General features: G+C 32.8%; 1 protein-coding gene across 1 annotated transcript; it reads left to right on the top strand.

The window, feature by feature from the left end:
• The first annotated feature begins 12749 nt into the window (after positions 1 to 12749).
• Positions 12750 to 14656, top strand: LOC131804378 (B9 domain-containing protein 1-like). Its single transcript, XM_059127216.1, has 3 exons — positions 12750 to 13056; positions 13116 to 13349; positions 14479 to 14656. The coding sequence occupies exons 1-3, from the start codon at positions 12795 to 12797 to the stop codon at positions 14562 to 14564; spliced, it is 582 nt and encodes a 193-aa protein (XP_058983199.1). The 5' UTR covers positions 12750 to 12794; the 3' UTR covers positions 14565 to 14656.
• The last annotated feature ends 4416 nt before the right edge of the window (positions 14657 to 19072 follow it).

Genomic DNA, 19072 nt, shown 5'->3' with positions numbered 1-19072 from the left:
GTATATTGTCTATGGTAACCCTTTTCTGACGAACTCGACCTTGTCATTATACCCTATACCACATGGTGGTAAGGGTATTATGTCTTTTTGCATTTGTTTGTAGCATGGAGAAGGAAGCAAGATAGACCCATCGACTTTTTTGATGATCTCCATAGAATCACTTTCTGTGTCGGTTTTTTATCGTCGTCGTATTTTTGTGAAGAAAATGCAGGTCGCATTTGTTATTCGATTCAGATGAAAATTTCCAAACAATATTTGTTTGGCCTAAGGACGAACCCTATTGAAATTAATGAAAATCGGCTCAAATTCAGATATAGCTCATATATATTCAACCGATTTTGGGTTAATTGTGCATCAAATGGTCAATATCAGTCTAAATGACCTGTATTTTGGCACATTAGACCAAATTCAGTCTAGAAGCAAGTTCATCAAGTTTTGAAAATCGTTTCAGATATAGCTATAGCTCCTTTATATGTTTAATCTGATTTGGTATTTTAAGTCTCTCACTTTCGTAAGATGCACTCCACAACAGTGATATTTGATACCGGGTATCAGATAGTGCTCAAAAATACCTCTGCCTATTTTTCAGTACATAATTCTATATAACTTCGACGGACCAAGTTTTACCAAATAGTAAAATTCGGTTGAATATGAAAAAATCTATTCTATTTGGGCTGATAATACATATATGGTGAGCAATAACCTAAAATCGGATGAAGATGTATATCCGATTTTAGGTTATTGCTCACCATATATGTATTATCAGTCCAAATAGAATAGATTTTTTCATATTCAACAGAATTTTACTATTTGGTAAAACTTGGTCCATTATATCTATCGCTTCTATAAATATTTTTTAATATAATCCTTATCGAAGTTATATCATGCACTATATAGCAATGCTATTTGATTCATAGTTGGTATCATGGCACATGATTTGGTGAAATTTGTTTTTAAAATCATGTTCTATATATCTCTAAAGGTTTATTTCGCTACAAAAACTTTAGATTTCGTAGATGCTTACGTTACAATAAGCATTTTGAAAACACCCGAATTTAAATATTTTGTGAAAATGTTTTTATTATTGAAAAGAATACACATAAGAGTTGTGTTCCAGAACCTGCAAATTAGTACTAATTAGCACTAATTCTGCTACAACGCGTTCCCGTACTCCAAAAACTAGCAAAACTTGCAGCTCTCTCGAGAAAAAAATGGCGCTGAGTGGTGCACATTTCTGCTTGTTTTAGCTACATGAATTTGGCCGAGCAGAAATGTGCATATTGTAAATTTGACATTTAATTGGCAGGGCTAACAAGGTTGAAAAATGTATTGATACATTTCAATAAAGAAAATGATCAACTTGAAAACTAAAGGAAAAACTAATATTTGTCGTGCAAAAAACAAAAAGAGAAAATATGGAGCAACTGATGTATTCACTTTTGGATGATTCCAGCAGTGAAGAGGACTGGCTGAATGAGGAATCAGATTTTTAATTATTATTATAAATTATTAATTTTAACTTATCGTCTTCAATACTCATTTTTTAAATGTTGGCGCTCTTTTCAGTAAGGTTTCACCTGTCCGATTTAGGCTGTTTACTTTGGGAATTTTGAATTTTGACATTTTATCGCATTTCTGCTAATTTTCCGTTCCCTTATTTTTTGAGCAAACCTAAATGAGAACTGTTCTCTCTTCTGCTAGTTTTACTACTAAAAAAGTACTGGAACACAACTATATATAAACAAATAAAGTTGACGTATTAACCCAAGAAAATAAAACAAGTAAAAAAACATTAAGTTCGGCCGGGCCAAACTTTTAATACCCTCCACCTTAGGGTAAAGGAAACATTAGAAGAAATGTGGTAAAAACCATTAAAATGCCAAATATCGGGAGGTACCGTTATATGGGGGCTATACCAAATCGTGGACCTACACATGCAATGTTTCGCCAAAGGAGCTAGAACCCATTATGACCTGCAAATACCAATTTTCAGACAAATCCGTGAAAACATGTGGCAAAAATCATCAAATTACCGAATATCGGGAGGTACCGTTATATGGGAGCTATACCAAAACGTGGACCTATAATTACAATGACTCGCCACACGAACTGGGACCCATTATGATCTACAACTACCAATTTTCAAAGAAATTTTTTAAAAAAATGTGTCAAAAATCATCAAAATACCGAATATTGGGAGGTACCGTTATATGGGGGCTATACCAAATCATGGACCTATACATGCAATGTTTTGCCACACGCACAGGGACCCGTTATGACCTACAAATAACAATTTTCAGACAAATCCGTGAAAAAATGTGGCATAAATAATCAAAATACCGAATATCGTTAGGAACCGTTGTATGGGGACTATACCAGAACGTGGACCGATATATTTTCAATACCAAACATCCTAGACACAATACAAATAATGTGGGCTGTGTGATTTCAACAGACAGACGGACATCGTTAAATCGACTTAGAATTTTATGCTGATTATGAATATATATACTTTATGGGCTCTACGACGAATATTTAAGTATGTTACAAATGGAATGACAAAGGAGGGTACAAAAGGTCAAAAGGAGGGTATATTAACCCTCCTTTCCAAGGTGGAGGGTATAAAAATAAAATCATATGGTATCCTAGTCCTACCTTGATTTTATTGTACCATGGTTGGTATCATGGTACAATGAAGAGAAGGTAGGTCAACTTTGAAAAAATTGCAAGTATAGAGGTCTACCTGTTTGGCTTGTAATGTCAGAATTGCTATCAAAACAATAAAAAAGCAAACAACTTGTTGCATTGATTTTGAATAAATAATTTAAAACCGCGAAAACTGAATAAAAGGTCAACATTTCTTTTCAAAATCATGCTCTATATATCTCTTATGGTTTATTTCGCGACAAAAACTGTAGACTTTGTCGATGCATACGTTGCAATAAGCATTTTAAAAACACCCAAATTTGAATATTTTGTGAACAATTTTTTTATTATTGAAAAGAAGACACACACATAAGCAAATGAAGTTGACATATTAAGCCAGAAAAATAAAAAAATTGAAATCATATGGTAGTTCTGCCCTACCTTGAATTCATTGTACCATGGTTGGTATGATCCATGCCTTAATAAGAAAGATTGCTCAACTTCAAAGAAACAAGATAAATTCAACTCTGTGCTGGAGTCTTATAGTATTAAATAGGCTTTTAAATATGCAACAGTTGGTTTTGTTTATTTTTTATTTTGTAACAAAATTCTTATATTGGGAGAAACCCGCGAAACAAGAATATAATTTTGTGTTTATTCCACAAGATTAGATCTAAAATAGTAGGTCAATACAGTTTTATCCCAAAATTTTACAATGTGTTGCCCACTAACGTGAAAAAGAGGCATTCCTTTGCAACCGAATTTGAAAAAATTTCAAATCATTGTTTTTCTTTGCAGGGACATAAAATAAGCCAGTAAAGAAAGTCTTAAAGTTGGGCGGGGCCAACTTTATGATACTCTACACCACTTTGCTAATTTAGTAGAGCTCCGCATTACAATTGAAAGTTTTTTCATACACGCTATGATTATAATTATAATTTAAAGTTCAAAGGACTAAACATGCCCAAGTATTTGTATATTTTAAATTCGGACTTGTATTGCCCATTTGGTGCCCAATTAATTTGAAATCGGATAAATATATATGGGAGCTACATCCAAATCTGAACCGATCTCGATAAAATTTGGCAAAGATATTTCTGAGCTTTATTTGATATATTTCCCTGAATATCGTTGTTACGCAGTGCATATTACGGTTGTGGGTAACAAATATAGCAAATGAACAATATTTATGGGAGCTATAGCTATTTCTGAACCGATCTTCGCCAAATTTGACATACTAGCCTCTAGACTCTATTCGATAAGTGCCAAATTCCATCCTATTTGGACAAATATTAGACGTTTTGTGCACAATAAAAGGTAAATCGGACGAAGTCATATATGGGAGCTATATCCAAATCTGAACCGATCTCGATAAAATTTAGCAAATGTATTTCTGAGCTGTATTTGCTATATTTCCCCAAATATTGTTGTTACAGTGTGCATATTACGGCTGCGGAGGACAAAAATAACAAATCGGATGAACAATATATATGGGAGCTATAGCTATATCTGAACCGATTTCGATCAAATTTGGCTTACTTATTTTCAGGCCTAATTTGGTTGTATGTGCAAATTCCATACTATTCGGGCTGATATTACACGTTTGGTGCACAATAAAAGGCAAATCGGACGAATATATATATGGGAGCTATATCTAAATTTTGACCGATTATCTCCAATTTCAACAGGGTTCGTCCTTGGGCCAAACAAATGATCTGTGAAAACTTTCATCTGGATAGAGCAATAAATGCGAACTGTACTTTGTTTACAAAAAATACATGGACATACGGACGGACGGACAGACATGCATAAATCCACTCAGAATGTGATTCTATGCAGATCATCAAAAGGAACTATGGGTCTATCTCGTTTCTTTTGCCTGTTACAAACAAATGCACAAAGACATAATACCCTAACCACTTTGTGGTGTAGGGTATAAAAATTCTACGTTTACGTTTCTTCCAATCTTTGATTATGAAAATACCATGGTAGAAAAATACAAGTAGATGCATCAACGCTTGGGAACAGTGATATATCAAAAAATTTTAAATATATTTTTAAATTAAGTAGATTTTTATATGTTTTTTATACTACTACATTCGGAGGTTATTATAATGTCATTCGACATTTTCAATTCGAAACTTTGTTTGACAGTTCATTGTCCCAGCAGCTGTGTCGATGCGTCTACCTATATTCTTCTACCATGGAAAACAATGAAGTGCGCCTAAGTTCGGCATGTCCCAGTAGTCGGCAGTTTTGAAATTTTAACTTAAATAACTAAGAATAGAATTGACCAAAAAATGAAATAATTGCAAAAAAACTCAACAGTGTCCTCTGCTCTCTTTCTGTAAAAAAAATAATGAGCTCCGATCGTTTATTACGAGATAATAACGGTTTTCGTCAATGAGTGTCTTCCAACCAGTGTTGCCGTTTGAAATTTTTATTTCAGCCCAAATTTTTTCTAAAAACCGCCCAAAATCGACCATATCCGCCCAAACTGTAAAAAGTTGAATAATTTATATGTAGTTTGTATTCAAATAAATTTTATTGAAAATTTTACACTATACATAAAAAAGGTACTCAAGTTTTAGTATATTATATATATTATTATATATTTGAAAAAGTAACATAATACAAGAATTCAATGTATTATATACATAAAAGTCATTATTATTATTCTGGTTTTTATACCCTACAACACTATGTGTTGGGGGTATTATAAGTTTGATTGGGCCAAAAATTATGTAACACCACGAAATATTGGTTTCCCACATAGGATATGGATCTTCCTATCTCGCCGAGCTGAGTCGATCTAGCTATGTATGTCCGTCCGTTCGTCTGTCCGTCTGTCCATGTTAATTTGTAATCACTCTATAGGTCGCAATTATGGCCCGATCTTCACGAAATTTAGAATGTAGCTGGGGTTAAGGTCAGAATAGAACCCTATTTCTGGAGATGATCGATTATTATTTTTTGGAGATGATCGCATAATATTTAGGGGTTGAATGGACCAAAAACTGAAAAATTCCCTGATTTTGCAGTTGCTCTACAGGTCACAATTATAGACCAATCAAAGTTGGAAGTTGACATGGGGCTAGAGCTTAGAACTGGGCAGAAGCCTTCCACTTTTGATGGTCATCGGGTAATATTTAGTGAGTTAAATAGGTCACAACATTTGTGTTAAATAAAAGTCAAATCTTCATTTAAACCGCGAATATTTTTACTGCCGACGGAATCACAAATAGACGAACAGGTCAATTCTGACCGTTACGTAAATGCCTATAGTAAAAATATCGGATATATATAGAGAAATATATACAAAGGAAGGGGACGTCAGCTAGAATGCTTATATCTTCAGAATGGCTGGAGCGATTTTGACAAATTTTGTCAATTTAGAATGCCCTTGTGGCATTAAAGTATAAATACTAAAAAATCGCATAAAAATATGTCAATAAAGATGATAGTATAGTTTTTGTAGTATTTCGTGACACTTTTTTATTTTTTCATATTTTTTATCGCATTCGATTTTTTCAAATTGACTTATAATATTGAAGTATTTGTTTTGTAATATATGTTTCACTTTACAACACAGGTTAGGATAATTATTTATATACAGATTGCAATTATCGTTCGATCCTCACGAAATTTTTCACAAAGGTAGGGTTAGGCTCAGAAGGGCTTAGCCTATTGTTTTCAAAGATGTCCGCAATATATTTAGGGGTTGAAATTGACCAGCAACTCAAAATGTTCCTGATTTTGCAGCCATTATAAAGATCCCAAATATAAACCTAAAGACACGAAATCTCGCATGAAGTTAGAGCTTTGTGTAAAAAAATACCAACATTAATTACAGGCGATACACAATAGGCGAACTTCTGGCTTTTTTATGCTGATTTCGTTGACGAATATAGCCAAATATCGTAGACAAGCAAATCATATAGATGAGTCTAAATTTGGAGACACAGAGGGGTCTCTTGCTTTTGGAGAAGATCGCAAAATATTTAGGGGTTTAACTGAACCAATAACAGAAAAAAATTTCCTGATCACACAATTGAAGCCAATCGACACGCCTGAGAAGATAGGTAAGCACAGGTAAGAATTCTGGCATTTTGGATGACCATTGGAATATATTTAGCCGTAAAATGAACCACAAAAACTAACAGCACGGCGGAGTGCATAAATATTGGGAAAATGTCCCTTGTCAAAATGCTAAGGATAATATTTGAGCAGTGCTCCGTGACATGATTTCAAAAGCGAAATCTTCCAAAATGGATTTGGACATGAGGGGGCTTCAAACATATTGTAGTGTTGCAGGGTATCACATGGTCGGCTCCGCACGACTATAGCCTAATGTATTATATATATTATTAAAAAACTTAACAAAAATCTATAACATAAATAACGATTCATCTCAATAAAAAAATATAAAATTCAGTTAGGAATAAAAAAATTAAATTACGTAAAAATAAACAATGAAAAACCAATTTGTACCCAATATGGAAAAAATCCGCCCAAAATCCGCCCAAACCACAAAATTTATCTTTTTTCCGCCCAAATTTGGACGGAAACGCCCAAAACGGCAACACTGCTTCCAACGCGTGCGATAGTGCTTGTTTGTAGAGAAAAAAAATAGTGGTAGCGTCAACTTAATAATCGATTTAAGTCAATTAAATTTAATTCTTTTGGAATCAGAAATATTTTATAATAGTAAATAACAGTCTAAAGATCATTTTATAACTTAATAAAAACGTACAAATCAAGCATTTTTCTGTTATATTATTTAATGCCGACATTAGGAACAGAAAAAAAAAGATTTGCTAGTAGTCGGCAATTTCCAATTGACCAATTTCACCAAAACTTGTGAAAAGTATTTAAAAATAATCCAAAAACTACTCAAATAAAAAGTTTTGAGTCGGCAGCTGCTTTTATTTGTGCTTTTTGACAAACTTTTCTGAATTAAGTAGGTTTTTTAAATCAGATATTTGACGTTTTAGATAGCGGTGGCATTTTTGAAAAAAAATGTTGGCTATCTGAAGGAAAAAGATCAGTTCACAAATTCCAAATATAAGAAAGGTAATTTTTTCTTTTTCTAACCTCATTTTTATTTTAATTGAAAATCCATACGTTACTGAAGGTAACCATACTATTCTTGATTTTCTACCTACAGTGGTGGCCATATCATATGCAACTGAAATCTAACCTTTACCAAAAACCGTGAAAATTTTTTCTGAAAACAAAATTATGCAATTATTTTTTTAAATATTATTTTTTATTGCGTGTAGTTTAAGAAAAAAAAACATATACTCCATAGATATTCAATTCATTTATAAAAAAATTAGGAAAAGATATTCAGTCTTATTATTAAGTGGCCAAAACATATGCAACTAATTAAATCGAGCTCAGTAAAGTGCAAATAAAGTTAATATTTTGTTGCAAATCCGTTGTTGTCGATTACAGCCTGACATCTTCGAGGCATTGACGCTATAAGATGGTCAATGACGCTTTTTGGGATTGATTTCCAGGCATCTTCCAGCCGGCAAAATAAAACATCTAAACTTGTACAATTTTCTCGATCAATTTTTTTGTTTACGATTTCCCACAGATTCTCTATTGGGTTTAAATCTGGGGATTGGGGTGGCCATTCCATTACCGTAACTCTATTATCGGCAAACCACGATTTGACCACCTTCGAAGCGTGTTTGGGGTCGTTGTCCTGTTGAAAGACCCACCGCAATGGCATATTATATTCTGCGTATGGGAGCATTATCCTTTGCAATATGTCTTTATACATAAATCTATCCATAATACCAACAATTCTATGCAGTGGGCCAACTCCAGCACCAGAAAAACAACCCCACACCATTATATTGCCCCCTCCATGCTTGACCGTTTTTTTACAGTAACGTGCTTCGAGTCGTTTTCCTTCTGGTCGCCTTACATAGCACATGCCATCGCTACCAATGATGTTAAATTTGGACTCATCACTAAATAATATAGTTCTCCATTTACTCTCTGTCCAATTTATATGAGCTTTAGCAAATTCCAAACGCTTTTTCTGGTTTCGCTTCGATATCAGTGGTTTTTTTGCAGGACGTCTTGCGCAGAGGGAGGCTTGTAAAAGTCTTCTACGGATGGTGCGAGCAGAAACTGGCAACTGAAATCTTTCCACTATCTTAGAGGAAGATATAAATGGGTCTTTTTTCACGTGCCTGATTATTAATTTGTCCGTCCGATCGCTTGTTTTTCGACTTCGACCACCACGGTGTATAACAGAGACTTGTGAATTTTTTTTGTAATTGTTAATGATGCGTGATATGGAGCTTTTATGAACGGTATATTTCTCGGCAATACATTTCTGTGATAATACAGAAGAATACGCAGTCACAATTCGTTGTCTGAGCTCAAATCCAAATTTATCGCGTGCCATTTTTGAACAAACTCTATTTTAGCTTTGTGAAAAAACAACGCAATAAAAATGTGAAGGTAGCTTTAAATCTCTTTACGCAGTGTCTCTAGCTAATAATAAGAAGAACAATAGAACAAAGGAAATTGTAAAAATGCCGTTATTTAAACCAAATATATAAAGTTGCATATGTTTTGACCACACCAAATTTCACATTTGTCAACAAAACACCTGTGAACATAGAGATATAAACAAAAGCTGCACATTTTGGTAATAATTTGAAATCGTAAGAACGTATTGACTATAATTAACCCATCTTTATATACTTCGTTGTGAAATTTACAAATTTATATAGCCTTTTAACGTAGATGAATCTTAGTTGCATATGATATGGCCACCACTGTATATTTGGTTTAGAATGATAAATAAATAATACACTATTTAAAAAAGAAAGAAAGAAAGAAATTCTGGATTAAACTGTGAATTAGTATTATAGCATTATTTTATACTATTTGAAATAAAAAAATATACATAATAATATTTTTTTACTGAAATACCATATGCCGACTACTGGCAAATAGACATGCCGAGCATTGGAAGAAGGTGCCGACTACTGGCAAAAACTACTATTTTAGTAAAATTGCAAATTTTGCCAATTTAATAAAAATAAATTCAGTGTTTGTTTATTTTTTCGAAAAGTAAACAAAATTTGGAATCTGAACAACTTTATTTTTCTGTAATTAAAAGATTTCACTCAGAACGTTGAAAGATTGAAAAATCGAAAATCCTAAAAGTGCAGACTACTGGTACACTTACCCTACATACACAAAATTGGCAGAAGAAGGGTACATAAAAAATTGTAATCAGCTGGTAGATCTACTTTACCTTTTTATTGCACCATGCTTGATTGTCGAATTGTTGTCAAAAGTCGTCTTAGGGGCATGGTAGAATAAATATATCATATCATACAATTATATATTAAAAAAATTTCTCAAAATGAATGCATTTGACAACATTTCATTGTCAAAATTTATATTTATAAATCCATTGTACTCATGTAAATCAGGGATGGGAATCTGTATTCTTCTTTATTTTACCAGGCTTACGGAGCAACCTAAACCTGAGTCGACGATTTTCACCACCCAAGTAAAACACATGGTAGAACTAAGAAGGTAAAGTCATTTAGTCATATGTTTACAATTTTTTCAAATTTATACATTTGACAACATTTCATTGTTAAAATTTATATTCATAAGTCCATAGTATATACACAAAATCAAAGATGGGAACTGTATTTTATGCATTGAAATTTGACAACGTAAATTACAGAAAATGCAGAGCTGGGAATGCTAAATTGAAATGAGGTTACCTTTATTTCATTGTAAAACACATGTATTCATATTTATGTATCATAAAGCACAAATCGGTCATAGTAAAAAGTTTTACCAGGGCCTACATCATGGTATAATTATTACAGGTAACTGCAAGTCCCAGCTGATTTGACTCTATAGTAATACTAGTGTGTGCGATATGACGTTTTGTGATTTAATTCCATTTCTTGATATACAATAGGTATACCCATGGTACAATGAAGAGAAGGTAGGTCAACTTTGAAAAAATTGCAAGTATAGAGGTCTACCTGTTTGGCTTGTAATGTCAGAATTACTATCAAAACAATAAAAAAGCAAACAACTTGTTGCATTGATTTTGAATAAATAATTTAAAACCGCGAAAACTGAATGAATGGTCAAAATTTCTTTTCAATATCATGTTCTATATATCTTTTATGGTTTATTTCGCGACAAAAACTGTAAATTTTGTCGATGCATACGTCGCAATAAGCATTTTGAAAACACCCGAATTTGAATATTTTCTGAACATTTTTTTTATTATTGAAAAGAATGCACACATAAACAAATGAAGTTGACATATTAAGCCAGAAAAATAAAAAAATTAAAATCATATGGTAGTTCTGCCCTACCTTGAATTCATTGTATCGTGGGTATACCCATGGTACAATGATATCAAGGTAGCGCTATGATACCATATGATTTTAATTTTGTTTATCTTCTTGGCTTAATATGTCATCTTTATTTGTTTATGTATGTGTTTTCTTTTCAATAACAAAAAAATTGTTCAGAAAATATTCATATTCGGGTGAATTCAAAATGTTTATTTCAACGTATGCATCGACAAAATCTAGAGTTTTTGTAGCGAAATAATCCTTTAGAGATATATAGTACATGATTTTGAAAAGAAGTTATCGCGGTTTTCAATTATTTATTCAAAATAAATGCAAGAAGTTATTAGATTTTTTATAGTTTTGATACTAATTCTGACATTACAAGCCAAACAGGTAGACCTCTATACCTGCAATTTTTTCAAAGTTGGCCTACCTTCTCTTCATTGTACCATGGGTATACCCTTTTTTGATATAAAATTTCACTGCAGGGCAATGTGAACATATTTTTGCCAAATAATAGAAAAAATCGCCGTTGTACTTAACAAAACGCCAAAGGCGATGGTTCGGAAACTTTTTTGCGGTTGAGGAACAGCAACACCACGTTAGATATTATATTCGTATATTTCATGTTTCCTAAAATTGCAAAATGTAGAATACTTTATGTATGTATGCTGTTTGCTTTGCTTTGCATGTATGCTGTTTGCTTTCTGCATTTTCAATTTAATAATCTAAATTCCAAAAATGTATATTTTTGAAATTAAAATAATTTATTAAAAATTTATTATTTTGTTCACATTTTTGGACACTAACTCTGACACTTGTATTACTTACAAAAACAAATTTGTATGTGGTTGTTGTTACGATTGTTGTACAACAACACTTGCTGTTACCTGTATTATTCTACCATGGGCCTACATAAGGTCGGCCAAGAAGAATACTTTATATTTTATGTCAAATTCGATATGACGTTTTGTAATTCAATTTCATTTCTTCATATACCATGGTAGAACTAAGAAGGTATAGTCATGTAATCATATGTTTACATTTTTTTTTTTTCAAATTTATACATTTGACAACATCTCATTGTCAAAATCTATATTCAGAAATTCATAATCCATTGCATACACACATAACCGGAGATGGGAACTGTTTTTTATGCATTGAAATTTGACAAGGTAAATTACAGAAAATGCAGGGCTTTATTTCATTGTAACATAAGGTATACACTTTATGGATATAAAATTTCACTACAGGACAATGTGAACATATTTTTTGCCCAACAATATGGAAAACACTTTTATAATTTGCAAAGCCCCGAAAAAGCTTCGTAAATCTACAGAAATGCAGCCTTGAAGCTATGCCCGCTTCCTGTCAAATTTGAATGCAACAATTTGTTTTCATTCATTCAATATTTTTCCTCATTTTTAAAATCAGTTAATCAGCGGGAAAAATTAAGGAAATGTCTGGTTTTTTTTTTCAAAAATATGACCTAAACAGTTCTATCTTTCAATTCCTTGCTAGCGCAATTTACTCGTCTTCCAATCACTGATTTTAAAAATATTCTGTTTTTTTTTTTTCAAAACCATAAATACATACACAAAATTGGCAAAAGTCGGATACACTTAGAAAAAAATTACCATTTTACCTTTTTATTGTACCATGGTTACTTGCATGTGTAATCATCGGGTAATTATAAAATCACCCTCCCCCTCATTTCCGTTGTCATAGCAACGGAAATGATATTCAAAATAAAAAACACAAGTGCAGTAGTAAAAAACAAAAATGGAGACGAACACAACAGCTGCCAGTTATTTCAATATCTTCATTACAGGACATTTGAATTCTACAATATTTCCTTTGGGTCCTGATGCATCCGATATACTGTGCCGCTATGAATGTTTCGCAGGGCTGGATTGGGAACTTGTCAGTGGATCGAAGGACGGCATCACCCAATATGCCTCAAATCGCAATGGCAATTTCAACGACCCCATTGTATTTAACATGCCCATCGAATTGACATATCGCAGCACAAACGTATTTGGTTGTAAGTTTTTGATTCCTTAACATTTAAATTGTTAATATTTACGCATATTCAACTTACAGGGCCACAAATAATAGTTTGTCTTTACGGCAAAACTCGATGGGGTATTGAAACATCCCTAGGCTATAGCCGTCTGCATGTCCCAATGTTTGCCAGTGAAAGCAATCAGCGCATAAAAGCACCCATATTGAAACCACTGTGCAGCAACACTCTGGCTGAACTAACTAGCTGGGTTACGGGCCGCAATCCAGAACTAAAAGATCCAAAAATATTGCTCGATAATACCAAAAGCAAGGGTAAGATAATTCGATTTAAATAGAAGGGCATTTTTTTCAATGCGTCGTTCAAATCAAGGCGTTTCAGTAATTATTTCGGATTATTTCTTGATTAAGGGAATTTTGTGCAGGCAGAAGATATGGTATTTTATACCCTCCACCATAGTATGGAGGGTATGTGGTATTTGTCATTCCGTTTGTAACACCTTAGACCCCAAAAAATACATGTATTTCTGATCAGCACAAAATTCTATGTCGATTTAGCTAGTTCCTTCCGTCTGTGAAAATCACTCTAGATTCCGACCGAAATGAACTAGATTGAGAATATTTTACCCAGATATGTCTTATGTCTGGAGGATTTTTGATAATGAAAATAGACTATATAGGTCCATTGTTTGTTGTAGTACCAATTTTAACCTAAATTTAATACTTATGACAGAAAATTTCCTGTACAGATCCACAGCTTCGTATAGCCCCCAGAGTATTGCGTTGATGTAAACTATTTTCCATTTACACATCACAAACAATTTAAACAAATAGTAATTGAATGATTATTATTAAAATTTGTTCCGTTTTTTATACCCTCCACCATAGTATGGAGGGTATTAAGTCTGTCATTCCTATGTAACACCTCGAAATATACATTTTAGACCCCACAACGTACATATATTCTTGTTCAGCATAAAATTCTATGTCGATTTAGGATAGACGTCTGTCCGTCTATCCGTCTGTGGAAATCACTCTAGCTTCCGAACGAAATGAAGTAGGTTGCTAAAATTTTACTCAAATGTGTATTATGTCTGCACGACTTTTGGTATTGAAAATGGGTAATATAGGTCCACGTTTTTGTATAGCCCCCATATAATGGTACCTCCCTTTTTCGGTGTTTTGGTGATTTATGCAACATTATTCACTGGAAATGTTTCAAATTTGTTATTTGAAGTTCGTAATGGGTACTACAGCCTATGACAGAAAACTACGGCTACATTCGGGAATTTTAAGGTTTTAATAGAATTTTTAAAGGATTTCATTTTGTTTTTTTTTTTTTTTTTTTTTTTTTTGAAAATTTGCAAAAATTGTTCTAAATGGTGGAGGGTATTCAATGATGAGTCCGGTCGAACTTACTGCTTTTTACTTGTTTTTGTTTTAGGTTTGTTGATGGAGTCATATGGCGAAATTGAATTTGTTTTAAGTGTAGTTACAAGAGGATCTGCGCGATTGGGATTAGAATACTAGCATCTCGAGAAATATGGCAATAAAACAAATATTTTTAATTGGAAAATACGAATCAATTTTATTTTGTAAAATAAAAATTACAGCAAAGAAGACATACCTGTAAATGGATAACAAAAATATTTTTAAAACAATACTTTACTTCAAATAAATTTTAAATAAACTAAGACTAGCATTATCAGATTTCAAACATTGTCATCAAAAGTTGTAATTATGTCGGGAAAAGAAGACTATATTTAAAAAAATATCCTCATCTGTTTAACCAATAAAGTTACCAAAGAATATGGATTGTAGACATACCTGAAAAATAAAAAAGAGCCTTATTAACGTTGCAAACAAGATGAGTGAGTATTTGTTCAAAGTCTGTTTTCAAAAAATAATCAGATTTCAATAACTATCATCAAAAAGTATGATTATGTCGGGAAAAGAAGACCTTGAATGTATGTTTTCATCATAAATATTTTTTGTAAGAGAAAATTTTCAACATTGATGTAAAGAAGAGCGTATTTAAAATATATTTTAACCCACCTGTGAGAAATGAAGACCAATGAGTAATTTTTTTCAGGCTTGAATGTCGTGTAACAGGCAAGATGTTTTGTGTCTCGCGGTTTGCACAAGTATTCCAGGTGGGTTGTTGACATATCTGAAAAATAAAAAAGAGCCTTATTAACGTTGCCAACAAGATGAGTATTGGTTCAAAGTCTGTTTTCAAAAAATAATCAGATTTCTATAATTATCATCAAAAAGTATGATTATGTCGGGAAAAGAAGACATTGAATATATGTTTTTTTTATCATAATTTCTTTTTTTTTTTTGGAAGAGAACATTACAAAATGTTCAATTTTGATTCAAAGAAGAGCGTATTTAAAAAAGAATATTTTAACCCACCTTTGAGAAATGGTGACCAAGGCTTCAAGGTCATGCAAACAGGCAAGATGTTTTGTGTCCGCACAGGTGTTCCAAATTGCTTCATTTGTTTTGTGTACGAATCAAGTGTAGTATATTCTATTATGTCAACATAAAACCAAATATATTCTTGTGCAATAATTAAACTCCTACAATGTTGTATACGCTTTATAAATCAGACAAATGAACTGTTAAAATATCTTATTTCACGACATGGACTAAAATGCATATTAGAGTGGCTCTATTAAATTAACTCCTTGCAATTTTAGTATGGCTACATCAAGTAATAAAAGTTGTGGTTAAAAACAAAACGGTATTCTGAACCAAAGTAGACGATAAATAAAACCGGTTGTCTTTGACTCTTAAATCGTCCGTTTTTGCATTTGAGAGTCTACGGAATTTAGACCGGCTGTGTGGTAAAGTGGGACTTTGACTATCCAAAAATATCTCGTACAAAATTTTTACATATTACAAATGAACACTCGGAACTATGATTCTCAGTAAAAAGCACACTGGTGACAAACCGTGATAGAATAATACAGGTATATGCATCCTCATTTGGGAACATTAACATGTCAAAAATATTTAAGAGTTTCTGCAAAAAAAATGATTTTTACATATTTTCTTATTTTATTTTATTTTTATTTATTCAAACTCATTTGTGTAATACAGGGCCTCTAAGACCATAAAATCATATTACATAGCTAGCAAAACCTGAGTATTTAATACTTATAATTAAATACAAAAAAAAATTAAAACTATAAAATAATTTCTCTTCATTGGCTCCCCAGCCATAATAATATAATAAGACAAGAAAAATATAGCGTCCAAGCAAACAATAACTCAAATAATTGTAATACAATGCAATCAATATGAAGATCATTTCACCAAAAGTCAGAAAATCAGAAGCATGGCTATTTAGAAAAGAAAACTACAGCTCAAAAGAAGCAAAATGAATAAAAAGTTTCTTCCTAAAAACATTATTAGAGTGGGAAAATATCCTCAGTTCATAGGGTAATAGATTCCAATTCCGTGCAATTCTAACTAAGAACGATCTCGCACAAACATCTCTATAAATCCTTGGTATAACTATTTGAGGATTTCTTGTTGAATGAGAAAACACAAAAAGACTGTATAGAGATGTTGGTGTGCGACATTTGATAATATTATAAAAGGCAACAAGAATCCTATAAGACACAAAATCGGTAAAAGAACACCCCAGAAAAAGTTTAACATATCTAGATATATGGTTCCTTCGGGGAACGTTGTAAACAAAACGCACAACTGAATTTAAAATTCTCTGTAAACGTGTAAAACTGATTCCGATACAACCCGAGATTACTTCCAAACCATATAGAATGTTAGACATCAGCACAGCATGAGCTAAATATTTTCTAATACGAAGAGGCATATATAATTTGGCGGAATAGATCTTTCTCAACAAAAAGCAAACTCTCCCAGATAAAGCATCAATATGTTGTCTAAAAGAAAGCTCATTATCCACTATAACACCTAAAATTTTGTGGTGAGTAACAAATTCAATATTATTGTAATTTAAATGGACATTTATATCGGAAGCCATATTATTCCCCCTACCAAACATCAAAGCCTTAGTTTTTGACGGATTAATTGTAAGATAATTCGCCGATGCCCAATTAGAGAATTGCTGCAGACATTCATTTACATTGCTTTCGAACAAAGATAAGTTATCACTATCTCCAGTTAAAATGAAGAAAATGTCATCAGCAAACTGTAACGTTTCACAAGATTTGAACTGCATGGTATCACGCAAGTCATTAACATAAAGAAGGAATAATAGTGGTCCCAGTATAGAACCTTGCGGTACACCACTATTTAAACTCACTGGGTCAGATTGGTTACCATTGATAGCAACAAACTGTGATCTATCTCTGATAAATGAATAAATCAGTTTACAGGCAGTTCCAGAAAAATTAAAATTATCTCTTAATTTAGTGATTAAATGAGCAAAGTTAATGGAATTGAACGCTTTTGACAGATCAAGAGATAAAAGGACACTTAATTTTCGATCATTAATATTATGGCGGATGAAATCAGTGGCTTTTAAAAGTAAGTGTGTGGTGTTGTGCCTTTGCCGGAATGCAAACTGTGTGTCAGATATCATATTTGAAGTGTATTCCAAAATTTGATTCTTTAAGATCACTTCCATAATTTTTGAAATTGCTGGTAGGATTGATATTGGACGTAGGTCATCTGGACTATATACGTTTTTAGCTTTTGGTATAGGAACTACTCGGGCATTTTTCCAAGCTAATGGGTAAGAGGAACAAGTCAAGATGAAATTGACCAAATCCAAAATATAGTCACATATGTAAGGAATGACAAGTTTTATAAAGCGGATTGGTATTCCATCAATACCAACCGCATTCGACTTAATTTTATTAACCGCCTCAAAAATCTCAACCACAGAAACACATCTAAAGGAAAACGAAGTAGTGTCATTAAATTGAGTTATATCAAAATTATCATCCGACGTAGAATTGGCCTGTGCGAAAAAAGTATTTATATCATTGACATCAATATCAAATTCTGCGCTATCATGTTGCACACATCCCGAATTCCTGAGCACTTTCCAAATTTCAGACGAAGTCATATTACCAAAAAGCTTTGAAAAATATCTCCTTTTATTCCTACGAATAACTGTCCTTGCTTTGTTACGATACCTACAATACTTTACCCAATTTTCCTGAGACTTATTTCTCTGGAAAGCAGTATATGCTAGATCCCTTACAGATCTTGCAAAAGTTACGTCTCTTGCCATAAACCAACGATCTGGAGAAAACTGTACCTTCTTTCTAACAATTGGTACACAAGAAAAAAGATCAGCAAGCAAACCACCTAAATAAGAACATTTTTCATTTGCATCGATTGAATTAGACATTGCATTATTATCAAAGGACTCAAGAAAGCTAAATAACCTAATCCAATTAATATTGTTATAATCACGAAACTCTATAAAATCGGGCAGATAATGGACATCGAAATCTATAGATGCAAAAATAAGAGCATGGTCAGACACAGACGGACATTGAACCTGATCAAAATATCTCACACATGAACTATCACTCGTAAGCATATAATCAATAAGTGAGGTTGATCTTCTACCTAAGTTAAAATGTGTGGGCATGGAATTATGTACGATAGATATATTATACTGGGCACAGATAGAACGAAAAGCATTGGCTCTGGATGTGTCAAAGAGATTGATGTTAAAATCCCCTAAAATGAAAACTTTGGAGTATTTAGAAAATAGGTCTCTATGGTGGCATTCAAATTCAACTAAATTTCCATTGGGCAAATAGACAACACCAAACAATATTTGAATATTGTTAAAATGCACTACGACAAATAACGACTCACATCCTAACTCTGAAACTTTCAACACAACTTTATAAGAAATTCCGCTACGTATAAATATCCCTACACCCCCACCTCTGCCAGGACGATGTCGGTCATTCCGACAGAACTTATATCCAGGCAAGGAAACAGCTTTACCACATATTTCAGCCGACAGCCATGTTTCTGAGACTGCAAAAATATGAAATATGCCATCTCTTAAGATTTGC

The sequence above is a fragment of the Musca domestica genome, unplaced genomic scaffold (assembly GCF_030504385.1).
Source record: "Musca domestica strain aabys unplaced genomic scaffold, Musca_domestica.polishedcontigs.V.1.1 43, whole genome shotgun sequence".
NCBI classification, from domain to species: domain Eukaryota; kingdom Metazoa; phylum Arthropoda; class Insecta; order Diptera; family Muscidae; genus Musca; species Musca domestica.
This window is presented reverse-complemented; position numbering and strand designations above follow the sequence as displayed.

What these genes read in the sequence shown, in the direction of transcription:
- LOC131804378 (XM_059127216.1), top strand. Translation starts at nt 12,795, where the DNA reads ATGGAGACGAACACAACAGCTGCCAGTTATTTCAATATCTTCATTACA. An exon ending in CAGCACAAACGTATTTGGTT is followed by an intron (nt 13,057 to 13,115) that starts GTAAGTTTTTGA and finishes TTCAACTTACAG; the next exon opens with GGCCACAAATAATAGTTTGT. An exon ending in CGATAATACCAAAAGCAAGG is followed by an intron (nt 13,350 to 14,478) that starts GTAAGATAATTC and finishes TTTTTGTTTTAG; the next exon opens with GTTTGTTGATGGAGTCATAT.